The 15230-nt window shown below is 43.2% G+C and overlaps 1 protein-coding gene and 1 pseudogene across 1 annotated transcript; one reads left to right on the forward strand and one right to left on the reverse strand.

Moving 5' to 3' along the window:
* Positions 1 to 215: 215 nt before the first annotated feature.
* Positions 216 to 3513, forward strand: LOC115201975 (toll-like receptor 2; annotated as a pseudogene).
* A 5147-nt stretch (positions 3514 to 8660) lies between these two features.
* Positions 8661 to 11852, reverse strand: LOC115202077 (secreted frizzled-related protein 2-like). The gene is made up of 3 exons (XM_029765960.1): positions 11227 to 11852; positions 10505 to 10585; positions 8661 to 10340 (listed from the first exon to the last, which is right to left on the reverse strand). Exons 1-3 carry the CDS (start codon positions 11720 to 11722, stop codon positions 10036 to 10038), a joined length of 882 nt encoding a protein of 293 aa, XP_029621820.1. The 5' UTR covers positions 11723 to 11852; the 3' UTR covers positions 8661 to 10035.
* Positions 11853 to 15230: the final 3378 nt, after the last annotated feature.

A 15230-nucleotide genomic window follows, 5' to 3' on the forward strand; every position in this document is an offset into this window, starting at 1 on the left:
AAGGAGTGACCTAAGCACCGGGTCCAATATCTCAGAAACGTCCGGCCTCCTGGACTTTTCACGTATGACAGTGTCAAGGGTTTACCAAGAATGGTGCGAAAACTAAAAACATAGTCAGTGGCAGTCCTGTGGACGAAAACAGCTCGTTGATGAGCGGTCGAAGGAGAATGGAAAGAATCGTGCAAGCTAACAGGCTGGCCACAAACGGGTAAATAATGGCGCAGTACAACAGTGGTGTGTAGAACGGCATCTTGGAGTATAGAACTCGTCAGTCCTTGTCACGGATGTGCTATTGCAGCAGAAGACCACACCGGGTTCCACTCCTATCAGCTAAAAACAAGAAGAAGCGGCTCCAGTTGGCACGCGATCACCAATTGGGCAATTGAGGAGTGGAAAAACATTGCCTGGTCTGATGAATCCCGCTTCCTGTTGCATCATGCTGTTGGCAGAGTCAGGACTTGGAGTAAACAGCATGAGACCATGGCCACATTCTGCCTGGTGTCAACGGTACAGGCTGGTGGTGTAATGGTGTGGGGAATGTTTTTTTCCTGGCACGCGTTAGGTCCCTTGATAACAATGGAGCAACATGTACATGCCCTGAAGAATTCAGGCTGTTTTGGAGGCTAAGTGGTGTCTGACCCAGTACTAGATGGGTGTACCTAATAAACTGTTGTATAGCTCTTGTATAGTTCAATAGCTGTATGTTATATCTTAAAACCTAGTTATTATAATTTGAATAATTGGTCCCACTTTTATGAATAACCATTTTAAATGCTTATTTTCATGTCTATGAATTTGAGTGGTTACATTTCTCCAGCCCCATCCATCAGTGGACACACAGGGATGGGAAGAAATATTTCTTGAGCAATCTTGAGGAGCTTGTGTTCCATGTCAGTGCTCTAGAAGTCTATAAAAATGGACGTTTAGAGAAAATTGTACCTGTTGGCAGTGTAACACTTCGTCTAAACAATCAATTTTAGAGAAACATTTTCTTGATTTACAACAGTGTCCCCCAAATTTGGCCTGTGCGTGGTTTTATTTGTCCCCTCAAGTTTTTTGAGTACATAGAAGACTGGAAAAACACCAGTCAGCTCCAAGTGATTTTCATTTAAGATATCTGTTCCCAAGTATTCGCACTCATAATAGAGACACCTGTTGTGTACAAATGTAACCAAGGTTTAAAATGAATATTTTTTAGTCAAACATATGTTTGGGCTTCTTGCGGTCAATTTGCAGTCTACAAATTATTTGTAATTATGTTCCGGCCCCCTACCGTCCACTAAAGATAAAATAGGCCTGCGGCTGAATGTAGTTGATCCATGGTTTACAACATTATGTTGTGTATTTCATATCCCAACACAACATTCATTTTCACAGATACAGATTCACAAAGCATTGATAATGGGGGGCATTTTGGGCAGTAAAATACAAAGGTGTGAGAAACATTGTTCGTAGAGATGTGTTTTCGACATAGCTTTTATTGAAACTCAATGCTGTCCTATATTGAGGTGGAGGTTTCCACATTTATTCTGACTGGCCATTGGGGCAGTGGAAACCAGCCTCACCTATGCATGCCAGTCTCTCTTGGCTAAGAGTTGAGGAGAGACTGACTGCATCACTTCTTCTTTTTATAAGAAACAATTAGTTGAAAATCCCAAGTTGTTTGCATAGTCAACATACACACAGCTCTGACACACACACTTATGCCACCAGAGGTCTTTTCACAGTCCCCAAATCCATAACAAATTCAAGAAAGCGTACATTATTATATAGAGCCCTTATTGCATGGAACTTCTATCTCGTATTGCTCAAATAAACAGCAAAAAACAGATAAAGCAACATCTCACGGCACAATGCCTCTCCCCTATTTGACCTAGATAGTTTGTGTGTATACATTGATATGTAGGCTATGTGTGCCTTTTAAAATGTTTTATGTAATTCTGTCCTTGAGCTGTTCTTGTCTATTAATGTTCTGTATTATGTCATTCTGTATCATGTTTCAGGATTTTTTGTGTGGACCCCAGGAAGAGTAGCTGCTGCTTTTGCAACAGCTAATGAGGATCCTAATAAAATACCAAATACCCAGAGACTGCTTTTCTTAAAAATGTAGATATTCCTCAATTCTATAATTTCCCTGCCATCTTTTGTCTGGTACCTATTCTACAAGTGCTGCGAAAATTATCGGTGATCAATAGTATAGTTCACACCACTCCTTGTGTAACCTCTGAGGATGTTTCCAGGCTGGAGTATGGACATTAGTGTAAACCTATTCAATGATCAGACAATGCAAGAGATGCTGTGCTATGGCAAGGGTGTACTTTGGGGGCTTAGGACCCTGGTCGTCAGCAGACACAATCTGCAATCCTTCAACAATCACCTTTTCACGAAACTGGACAAGTTGACCACCATCAACTTGAGTTGGAATGTTTTCCGTAGCATACTTGACAGATGCGTCTGGCCTCAAAGTCTCAGCTTACTGAACCTCTCGTCCTCCCACTTAACAAAGGCAACCCTTTGCCTTCCGAAGAGTTTGCACGTTCTTGATTTAAGCGACAATGACCTGACGCTGTTAAACATTGAACTTCCTCTCCTTACTGAGTTGTACTTCTCTGGCAACAAGTTCTTGAGTTTGAGGGATGGAAAGTTGTATCTTTGTCTGGAGGTTCTCTCCATTCGCAACAATTCCCTTTGCTCCTTTAGCTGTGATGACTTGGAGGGATACAACAAACTAAGGGTTCTGGAGGCTGGTACCAACACATTTGTATGTTCGTGTGACTTTGTGGCTTTCATGCAAGATGACATGGGTCATCTACTCACCTTACTAGATGGATCTGGGGCCTATGTATGCGAGTCACCTGACGCGGTGAGAGGGATGCCCATCGTAGACGCTCGGCTATCAGTGTTTGAGTGCCATGCAACATTATTCCTGTCCCTTCTTTGCACTAGCATTCTCATGGTCTTTCCTGTGTCTGGATGTCTGTGTTACAATTGCGATGCCCTGTGGTACCTAAAAATTACCTGGGTTTGGCTGAGGAGGCCAGTTCTCAAGAGAGACGACCGTTGGCTACGATGCCTTTGTAACCAATAGTGAGAGAGATCTGGGTGAGAGGAGGAGCATCTGGTCCCAGAGCTTGAGCAAGTGCAACAGCCATTACAGATCTACCTCCACAAGAGGGACTTCCTGCCTGGTGGGTGGATCTTGGACAACATCATGGACACCATATAGAAGAGCCACAGGACACTCTTTGTCCTCTCCCAGAACTTTGTAAGGAGCTATTGGTGTGGGTACGAGCTGGACTATTCCCACTTCCGACTGTTTGATGAAACAATGACAGGGCCGCGTTGAAACTGCTGGAGCCCATTGCCAAGGAAACCATCCCCAAAAGGTTCCATAAACTGTGAAAGGTCATGAACTCTAGGACCTACCTGGAATGGCCAGAAGATGACAACCAGTGAACTGAGTTTTGGCAAAGTCTAAAAGTGTCAATACAAAGACCTGAGCAGAAAGCATGAAAAATAAATTTGGAGTGAAAATGTAGGTATCCTATTGCTGTGCTGCTGTTATTTGAAACAATGGAATTTCCTTAATGTGAAATGTTTTGTTTATTAAAAGGTGCATCTATGCAATTCAGGGTAGTGTTCTGTAGGCAAAAAAATGGGAGATAATGTTTTGAACCCTACCAGAGATACTGGATATAATGAGGAAATGCGGGTGTCTCCATCCAAACAATGGGATTTGTTGTCCACAGAGCGGAACGTCGGGCTGTCAAGCTCACGTTTATTCCTCTCTGGATTTGTGGATACATCTTGTTATTTGAATATCAGATGAGGGGTGTTGACATCAACCACCTCCCACTGAGCACAGACTTCAATTCAACGTCTATTCCACGTTGGTTCAACGTAATTTCATTGAAATTACTTGGGAACAAAGTTGATTCATTGGCCGTCTCGAATTTCAACAATGACAACTCCAATTTAAAGTATTTTTTCTCAAGTTGCCAGGATGTCACGTGCATCATACTTTTAAATCAGTACACCCGTGAACACCTAAGCATTACGGAACCTCTATTAGATCAAATAAGCCATCAAACTAGAAATTCATTTTTTATCTTGACTTAATTCGTCAATCTCTCGTTGCCCCCCATACAAAAACTTGTAATTTGCTAATGAATGATCCTCGCAACGTGGACAGATTTTCGGCCCTTTCGCTTCGCCTCTTCCTCTCTGACCTTACAACCTAGGCAGGCTCAATCCCAATCAATCATTCTTCACCCCTTATCAACTCTTTATTGACCTCAATTCTGAATACGTTTATATCAAGTAAGAAATGTAGGTGCTAAACCTAGTTTCCATAATCCTGGTTGCACTGTCCTCAGCACCTGCATTTTAGAGCAAACTTGCTTACCTTGATCTCAGTTGCAGTGTGTTAAAATCTCTTATCTACCACTAGTGGTCATGCAAGACCTACCAAGGGTTAGTTTTAAATCCCTGACATGTTGTTATGATTATCAGTTTTCTGCCATATTGTTTCACATTAGTCTACAGTGATCATAAGGAGGCAAAATGCAATTGGTATGCTTGGTCAGTATTTTGTATTTCTTTTGTGTATATATATTTATTTTAGGGGGTACATCAGCTTTAATATTGCAGATAGATTGTGGATTCTATCAATGTAATTAGCTGCATCATTTCCAATCTCCCACATATTTTTGGGGAAATATATATATTTTTATGTATTTTCCTTCTTTATTATTTTCCCTTAACCCTACCATCCCTGCCCTAATTGGAGTAGACTAATGGACAAATCAAATCAAATTTATTTATATAGCCCTTCTAACATCAGCTGATATCTCAAAGTGCTGTACAGAAACCCAGCCTAAAACCCCAAACAGCAAGCAATGCAGGTGTAGAAGCACGGTGGCTAGGAAAAACTCCCTAGAACGGCCAAAACCTAGGAAGAAACCTAGAGAGGAACCAGGCTATGAGGGGTGGACAGTCCTCTTCTGGCTGTGCCGGGTGGAGATTATAACAGAACATGGCCAAGATGTTCAAATGTTCATAAATGACAAGCATGGTCAAATAATAATAATCATAGTAGTTGTTGACGGTGCAACAAGTCAGCAACTCAAGAGTAAATGTCAGTTGGCTTTTTCATAGCCAATCTTTGAGAGTATCTCTACCGCTCCTGCTGTCTCTAGAGAGTTGAAAACAGCAGGTCTGGGGCAGGTAGCACGTCCGGTGACTAGGTCAGGGTTCCATAGCCGCAGGCAGAACAGTTGAAACTGGAGCAGCAGCACGGCCAGGTGGACTGGGGACAGCAAGGAGTCATCATGCCAGGTAGTCCTGAGGCATGGTCCTAGGGCTCATGTCCTCCGAGAGAGAGGAAGAAAGAAAGAGAGAATTAGAGAGAGCATATTTAAATTCACACAGGACACCGGATAAGAGAAATACTCCAGATGTAACAGACTGACCCTAGCCCCCAACACATAAACTACTGCAGCATAAATACTGGAGGCTGAGACGGGAGGGGTCAGGAGACACTGTGGCCCCATCCGATGATACCCCCGGACAGGGCCAAACAGGCAGGATATAACCCCACCCACTTTGCCAAAGCACAGCCCCCACACCACTAGAGGGATATCTCTAACCACCAACTTACCATCCTGAGACAAGGCCGAGTATAGCCCACAAAGATCTCCGCCACGGCACAACCCAAGGGGGGGCGCCAACCCAGACAGGAAGAACACGTCAGTGACTCAACCCACTCAAGTGACGCACCCCTCCTAGGGACAGCATGGAAGAACACCAGTAAGCCAGTGACTCAGCCCCTGTAATAGGGTTAGAGTCAGAGAATCCCAGTGGAGAGAGGGGAACCGGCCAGGCAGAGACAGCAAGGGCGGTTCGTTGCTACAGAGCCTTTCCGTTCACCTTCACACTCCTGGGCAAGACTACACTTAATCATAGGACCTACTGAAGAGATGAGTCTTCAGTAAAGACTTAAAGGTTGAGACTGAGTCTGCGTCTCTGACATGGGTAGGCAGACTATTCCATAAAAATGGAGCTCTATAGGAGAAAGCCCTGCCTCCAGCTGTTTGCTTAGAAATTCTAGGGACAATTAGGAGGCCTGCATCTTGTGACCGTAGCGTACGTGTAGGTATGTACGGCAGGACCAAATCGGAAAGATAGGTAGGAGCAAGCCCATGTAATGCTTTGTAGGTTAGCAGTAGAACCTTGAAATCAGCCCTTGCCTTAACAGGAAGCCAGTGTCGGGAGGCAAGCACTGGAGTAATATGATCAAATTTTTTGGTTCTAGTCAGGATTCTAGCAGCCGTATTTAGCACTAACTGAAGTTTATTTAGTGCTTTATCCGGGTAGCCGGAAAGTAGAGCATTGCAGTAGTCCAACCTAGAAGTAACAAAAGCATGGATACATTTTTTGGACAGAACAATACTTAGGCTTTTACTTCCTGCTGATACACACTATATACATTTTACGGACACATTTTAGAAATAGCAATATTTTGGAGAATTCGTTTAAAAAAAAAAAAGAAGGCCATTCTTGAACACTTGTTGAGCCATTGTTACCAATCTGCTAGAGAACCAGTTTGGATTCAAGCCTTTATTGAGAGGTCTAATGCTTTAATATTTTATATTTTTTGCCCTCTGAATTCATATTCATTACCGTGCATTCAGAAATTATTCAGACCCCTTGAATTTTTCCACGTTTTGTTACGTTACAGCCTTATTTTAAAATTGATTAAATAGTTTTTTTCCCTCATAAATCTACACACAATACCCCATAATGACAAAGCAAAAACAGGTTTTTAGAAAAAAAAACTATCACATTTACATAAGTATTCATACCCTTTACTCAGTACTTTGTTGAAGCACCTTTGGCAGTGATTACAGCCTCGAGTCTTCTTGGGTATGACGCAACAAGCGTGGCACACCTGTATTTGGGGAGTTTCTCCTGTTCTTCTCTGCAGATCCTCTCAAGCTGCCAGATTGGATGGGGAGTGTCGCCGCACAGCTATTTTCAGGTCTCTCCAGAGATGTTTGATCGGGTTCAAGTCTGGGCTCTGACTAGGCCACTCAAGGACATTCAGACTTGTCCCGAAGCCACTACTGTGTTGTCTTGGCTGTGTGCTTAGGGTCGTAACCCTGTTGGAAGTTGAACCTTTGCCCCAGTCTGAGGTCCTGAGCACTCTGGAGCAGGTTTTACTTTGATCCATTCATCTTTCTCTCGATCCTGACTAGTCTCCCAGTCCCTGCCGCTGAAAAACATCCCCACAGCATAGTCCTGGGAGTCTTTAAGTGGCTTTTGGAAAACTCCAAACGGGCTGTCGTGCCGAAGAGTGGCTTCCGTCTGGCCACTCTACCATAAAGGCCTGATTAGTGGACTGCTGCAGAGATGGTTGTCCTTCTAGAAGGTTATCCAATCTCCACAGAGGAACTCTAGAGCTCTTTCAGAGTGACCATTGGGTTCTTGGTCACCTCCCTGGCCATTGCCCTTCTCCCCCGATTGCTCAGTTTGGCCGGGTGGCCAGCTCTAGGAAGAGTCTTGGTGGTACCAAACTTCTTCCATTTAAGAATGATGGAGGCCACTGTGTTCTTGGGGACCAACAATGCTACAGAAATGTTGTGGTACCCTTCCCCAGATCTGTGCCTCGATCCAATCCTGACTCCGAGCGCTATGGACAATTCCTTCAACCTCATGGCTTGGTTTTTGCTCTGAAATGCACCGTCAACTGTGGGACCTTTTATAGACAGGTGTGTGCCTTTCCAAATCATGACCAATCAATTGAAATGATATGAATGCTTGGTCAGTATTTGTATTAAACCATTCCTTTCTCTAAACTGATTAGTCATTTCCCTAACTCTTATTAATATGGTTTTGATCCCCCCCATGGGTCACATATTCTGAAAATATGTTTATCTGTAAATTGATAGTTTGGGGATTTTTGTTTTATCACTATCACATTTGTCCTGTTTGTTATTAATTTGTTTGAAAATAAATATAGGTATATAGTACAAGCTGTATTCTTTTGAAATATATCCAGCAGATAGCTCTTCATTATTGTATACATTTTACCCTAAGATATATTTTGTTCAGGGCCTCAGTTCCCAAAGTATTGGTTTGGTCTGGGTCTTGGCTAGTCTTTGTGGTCTCAACATCACTAGCCCAGTTTATACCTGGTGCTCACATGTGGTTGTCGTCATCCGATCAAGATGATCCAATCACAATTTGACACATCTATACTAAAATGTATATTTTATCAGTCCACTTTCTCTGCATCGTGACCAGATTTTGTGATCCCTCTGTATGCAAATTATTTGACAGATATTGTTTCAAAATAATATGAATGTATTCATTTTAAGACAATGGTGCCACCTGTTATCTTTTACAGGGCTGGATAATGATGATTTAGAGGTTTTTACAGTCCAGATCTGTCTACACTTGTGAGATATCCAGACACAATGCGTGCTCTGCTACCTCCGCAGGTGGCCAGGAAGATCAGATCACAATGTGTTTTTTGATCATCTACACCTGTCTACAAATGTGGACACAATCAGTATGGAATGGTTCTGAAGAGGTTGCGTCTGGTCTTCACTTCATATGTTCCCAACATATTAATAAACATGCCATTGATTAGTCAAAGATTTGTATTTTTAAGGTTCCTTGAATTGTTTCCTTTAATTAAGAGGGACCAAAAGATGCATATCACTTATAAGAATTACACTTCACAGATTAACATTATACAAGCATATGTTTAGTGTTGTAATTTAAAATATATATATATCACCATCTGAATTCACACGTGTCAACTTCTGCTGTCTCCCGAAACTATGTACAAGAATACAAGGATATTTACAGAGTACTATATAAAGCAATATTTTACACACACACACACACACACACACACACACACACACACACACACACACACACACACACACACACACACACACACACACACACACACACACACACACACACACACACACACACACCACACACACACACACACACACACTACAGCTGCATTTTTTTTTTGCATTCACCCCTAAAAATGAAAACACAATCGACCACTAATATACAATCCTGATATACTTAGTTAACGTACCTAAGACATGCTGTCATAGTGAGAAGAAATGTCATTAAAAAAAGTTGAGAGAAACAGAAATGGCATGGTAGACGGCAGTCCAAAATTTGATCACCAACGTCAAAGGAATTTACTTGAAAAAGCTTGAAACAGAAAAATATTTCATAATCAATAATTGTGGTAGAAAAAGAAACAGTGCAGTATTGAGGCTCATGTACAAAAAGGTGACATAGTCCATTGACTGCAGAGGGTCAAATAATTGATTGTCGTCACTGCAATGGTATGGGCCTTGCTTTGGGCTGCTGAACTTGCAATGCCATGGGGTACATTGGAAGTAGTATCTAAAAGGCAGAGAATATAGCCAGCTATCTCTCATTGCTTGAGAAAAATAATAAGTAAAAAAGCACATTACATTGTATTTCATTACATACCTTAGTCTCACCATCATCATCATCATCTTAAAGAATACATCTGAAACAATATCACACCATGCACACAGTAACCACACACACTCCCTCTCACCTAATGATAGGCCAATGCACTAAATGTATCCAGGCTCATCATCAAAGTCTGGATAAGTGTAGCCTAACAGACTGCATTGCATAATGAAAAAATGAAAAGAATGATTTTTAATATTTTCAGAAAAACTGAAATATTCAGCCAACATTACAGGTGGGACTGTGTAGTAGACCTACAATATACACCTTTTTGTCTTTTAATGTAATGTGATTTGTTTTATCTTATGACTATTGATGGATCAAATGAAATCCTAATAAACAAACTTGTTGAAAAGTAGCCTATGGCAGTGTTAAACATGGTACTAAAAACAGGACGTTTAACAATACTGACTGAGAACTAGTTGCATCCAGATCGGACCAGATCTGGCTCTTAGAGTTTAGATAAGACTCATCGGGTCTTGAGTCTTGCTTCGCTCAGCACTGCAGCTTGCGGATGCTGCGCGAGATCCTCTTGAACTCACGCTGGCCCCGCTGCCAGCGCTTGAGCGAGGTGATGACCAGGTGGCCATCCATCTTCTGGCCCATGACCAGGTAGGAGGCGTTGATGTCGTTCATCTCGTCGCACACGCACTGCAGCCCATCCTTGAGCCAGAGCACCGTCTTGCGCAGGTCGCGTTCCGTCACGCCGCTCAGCTTGTAGATGGTCTTGCTCTTGGTCTCGGGCACGATCTTGGTGTCGCCGTTCATGTAGGAGATCTCCTTTACCTTGATCTTCAGGGCTGCGCAAAGCAGGCAGGTGCGAAAGGAAGAGGTGGAGGTTAAGGTTTCGATTTGCTGGACTTGAAACTGGGTGTTAACAGGTCTGCAGTAGATAGCCGACTTTTGTATATCTATAAAAGCAAGACAAGACTGCATCTACTTAGAATTCAGGAGTAGGACTTACCGAAGTCGTTTTTGCACAGGTTGTCAACTATTTCATTGTCATTTTCCTCCTTTTCCTTGCAGGCGTCACACACTCTGGGCACTACAGGAGAAACGAGAGTAGATGTTTTATACTCCCACTGTAAATGCAACAGGTGTTCTATCAACTATAACATAATACAGCATATTACAGTGTAAAGAGTAAAGCTGTTCAATGCATTCTTTCTCACATTCCACTGTTGAGTGATCCTCAGGAGTAACCGGTGGAGATCGCGCTGTTTAAACGTCCCCCAATTAAGGGAACAACCCAGTAAACACAGGTCCTGCCCAAAGGAGGGGATTCCACAAGACTCCCCACTATTAACCTGATTTTCACTCCTCTGAAAATCTAGGAGGGAATGGAGCTGCAGGAACATGGCTTTTAGGCTATTACGTTTTATTTAAATACTCCATTACATTACTCCGTTAGATCTCAATAGGCTACTACATAAAATATATCATCCGCTGTTTGCTGTAGTGTCATGTTATTGTAGGCTAAGACATCTTTTGCCTTGACGTTATTTATTTTATCAGTAGACTATATGATATGAAAATCTTACTCAAAATGTTAAACTTTTTGTTATGTTGCCATAATAAAGCCCTGTATTTTTTCAGAACTGGTTAAACATGTTATATATAATCGATTTGGGGTTTATTTTGTGAATAACTGAAGTGTTGTCTAGCCGAATTATGTCAATACCTTACCTTCTTTGGTGACTGGCATGAAATAATCGATGGCCGATGGAGGGATACACAGGTCATTGTCTTTGGGGAAGCGCTCGCAGTCGAGCATATCTGGCCACGGGAACCCGAACGCGGACATCACCGGTGCGCAACCGTGTTTGACGCTCTCGCACAACGACCTGCACGGCTGGATAGGCTCGTCCAAATCGTGCAGACACACCGATGCAAAGAGAGAGCAAAGAAACTTCCTCGTATCTGGGTGACACTGCTTCTGGACAAGTGGAATCCACGAAGAGGCTTGCTGCAAAACCTCGTTCATGGTCTCGTGCCCGAGAAGATTCGGGAGGCGCATCTCGGTGTATTCGATGTCATGGCACAAGAGAAGATTGGCCGGGATGGGCTTGCAGTTATTCTTTTTGAAGAATAACTCGGGCTGACCGAAATTGTATAATCCGTGGATGGCCATGCACGCAGGTAATGTTATCGCCCATATTAAGGACAGAGTGTAGTAATTCATAGTTGTTGCCTAAATAAAATACAAAGGATCTAAAATCAATTTTTTTTAAATCGAAATGTCGAGCTGCAATTCCTTCATCCAGGTGTTCTTCAGCATCAGTAGCCTACATGAGTAGACGACCACTGACAATGTTCTGAATATGTAGTAGCCTAACATGGGGTTTTCTTGTGGGCATGTTTGGGAGGAGTCAGGGTCGTGAAGTGATCTCATCTATTGGTCCAGTTTCACTCCTCGATTTCAGGTAAACATTCGACTGGCAGAGTTACATTAGCAATTATTTTGAGTCTGGGTGGAATTAAAATCAATTACTACAATTGAATACAAACAATTAAACAATAGAGCTCACCAGAGAAAGATGTGTGAAAGTGTGGACTGGGATATTTTCTAGTGTACAATGTTCTTCATTTCTCATTTCTAGTGTACATTTCTAGTGTACAATATTCTTCATTTCTTATTGTAGCAAAAACATATGTATACAAACCAAGGTTTATTTGAAAAATGGCGCTGGAGAAGAAGGCATGTCCCCAACTGATTGTGTTTTTTTTGTTCTTTATTTGCGTTTTTTTTATAACTTATATTTTGTGCATAATGCCACTACCTTCTCTTATGACAGAAAATAACTTCTGAACATCAGGACTGCTATTACTCACCACGAACTGGCAAAAACAAGCCAGACACAAACAATATATTGCTTTCTCGGAAACAGACCCATATCGCCGTGATTTGCGTGAAGAGGCGGCGGAGAAAAAGGGGCCGAAGGGCGGGCTGCCTTCTGAGAATTCGTAGGCAATCGAATAAACCCCCACTTCCTTCCATTCTGCTAGCAAACGTGCAATCTTTGGACAATAAAATAGATGACCTATGGGCAAGATTAAACTACCAACGGGACATTCAAAACTGTAATATTTTATGCTTCACGGAGTCGTGGCGGCAGGATAGAACAACAGTGGCGTCTGGTAAGACAAGGGGCGGCGGGCTATGCATTTTTGTAAATAACAGCTGGTGCACGATATGTAAGGAAGTCTCGAGCTATTGCTCGCCTGATGTAGAGTATCTCATGATAAGCTGTAGACCACACTACCTACCTAGAGAGTTTTCACCTGTATTTTTCGTAGCTGTTTTACATACCACCACAGTCAGAGGCTGGCTCTAAGACAGCATTGAATGAGCTATATTCCGCCATAAGCAAACAAAAAAACGCTCACCTAGAGGCGGCGCTCCTTGTAGCCGGGGACTTTAATGCAGGGAAACTTAAATCCGTTTTACCAAATTTCTATCAGCATACAAAGCTCTCCCTCACCCTCCATTTGGCAAATCTGACCATAACTCTATCCTCCTGATTCCTGCTTACAAGCGAAAATTAAAGCAGGAAGCACCAGTGACTAGATCAATAAAAAAGTGGTCAGATGAAGCAGATGCTAAGCTACAGGACTGTTTTGCTAGCACAGACTGGAATATGTTCCAGGATTCCTCTGATGGCATTGAGGAGTACACCACATCAGTCATTGGCTTCATCAATAAGTGCATCAATTACATTTTCCCCACAGTGAACGTACGTACATACCCCAACCAGAAGCCATGGATTACAGGCAACATCCGCTAATCGAGCTAAAAGGCTAGAGCTGCCACTTTCAAGGAACGGGACTCTAACCTGGAGCTTATAAAAAATCCCGCTATGCCCTCCGGCGAACCATCAAACAGGCAAAACATCAATACAGGACTAAGATCGAATCGTACTACACCGGCTCTGATGCTGGTCAGATGTGGCAGGACTTGCAAACCATTAGACTACAAAGGGAAGCACAGCCGAGAGCTTCCCAGTGACACGAGCCTACCGGACAAGCTAAACTACTTCTATGCTCGCTTCGAGGCAAATGGCACTGAAACATGCATGAGAGCACCAGCTGTTCCAGAAGACTGTGTGATCACACTCTCCGCAGCCGATGTGAGTAAGACCTTTAAACAGGTCAACATTCACAAGGCCGCAGGGCCAGATGGATTACCAGGATGCATGCTGCGAGCATGCGCTGACCAACTGACAAGTGTCTTCACTGGTATTTTCAACCTCTCCCTGTCCGAGTCTGTAATACCAACATGTTTTAAGCATGTTCTTGTGCCCAAGAACACTAAGGTAACCTGCCTAAATGACTACTGACCGGTAGCACTCACGTCTGTAGCCATGAAGTGCTTTGAAATGCTGGTCATGGCTCACATCAACACCATTATCCCTTCAATTTGCATACCGCCCCAACAGATCCACAGATGATGCAATCTCTATTGCACTCCACACTGCCCTTTTCCACCTGGACAAAAGGAACACCTATGTGAGAATGCTATTCATTGACTACAGCTCAGCGTTCAACACCATAGTTCCCTCAAAGCTCATCAATAAGCTAAGGACCCTGGGACCTAACACCTCCCTCTGTACCTGGATCCTGGACTTCCTGATGGGCTGCCCCCAGGTATTTGTATTTAATATGGATCCCCATTCCCACTCTTCCTGGGGTCCAGCAAAATTATGGCAGTTTATACAATTTTAAAACATTACAATACATTCACAGATTTCACAACACACTGTGTGCTCTCAGGCCCCTACTCCACCACTACCACATATCTACAGTACTAAATCCATGTGTATGTTTAATGCGTATGTTATCGTGTGTGTGTGTGTGTGTGTGTGTGTGTGTGTGTGTGTGTGTGTGTGTGTGTGTGTGTGTGTGTGTGTGTGTGTGTGTGTGTGTGTGTGTGTGTATGCGTCTGTGCCAATGTTTGTGTTGCTTCACAGGCCCCGTTGATCCATAAGGTGTTTTGTAATCTGTTTTTTAAATCTAATTTTACTGCTTGCACGTCAGTTACTTGATGTGGAATAGATGGTAAGGGTAGGTAACAACATATCCTCCACTCTGATCCTCAACACAGGGGCCCCTCAGGGGTGCGTGCTCAGCCCCCTCATGTACTCCCTGTTCAGTCATGACTGCACAGCCAGGCACGACTCCAACACCATCATTAAGTTTGCCGATGACACAACAATGGTAGGCCTGATCACCGACAAGACAGCCTATAGGGAGGTCAGAGACCTGGCCGTGTGGTGCCAGGACAACCTCTCCCTCAACGTGATCAAGACAAAGGAGATGATTGTGGACTACAGGAGAAAGAGGACCGAGCACGCCCCCATTCTCATCGACGGGGCTGCAGTGGAGCAGATTGAGGGCTTCAAGTTCCTTGGTGTCCACATCACCACAAACTAACATGGTCCAAGCACACCAAGACAGTCGTGAAGAGGGCACAACAAAACCTATTCCCCCTCAGGAAAAGATTTGTCATGGGTCCTCAGATCCTCAAAAGGTTTTACAGCTGCACTCTCAAGAGCATCCTGACTGGTTGCATCACTGCAAGGTATGGCAATTGCTCGGCCTCCGACTGTAAGGCACTACAGAGGGTAGTACGAACGGCCCAGTACATCACTGGGGCCAAGCTCCCTGCCATCCAGGACCTCTATACCAGGCGG

Source organism: Salmo trutta, chromosome 11 (genome assembly GCF_901001165.1).
Source record: "Salmo trutta chromosome 11, fSalTru1.1, whole genome shotgun sequence".
In the NCBI taxonomy this organism is placed as follows: Eukaryota; Metazoa; Chordata; class Actinopteri; order Salmoniformes; family Salmonidae; genus Salmo; species Salmo trutta.

Bases quoted from the DNA above. Each gene is read 5' to 3' on its own strand.
- LOC115202077 (XM_029765960.1), bottom strand. From the start codon at position 11,722: ATGAATTACTACACTCTGTCCTTAATATGGGCGATAACATTACCTGCG. The intron at 10,586-11,226 runs GTAAGGTATTGA...TTTCTCCTGTAG, and splicing joins CATGCCAGTCACCAAAGAAG to TGCCCAGAGTGTGTGACGCC. The intron at 10,341-10,504 runs GTAAGTCCTACT...TGCTTTGCGCAG, and splicing joins CCTGTGCAAAAACGACTTCG to CCCTGAAGATCAAGGTAAAG.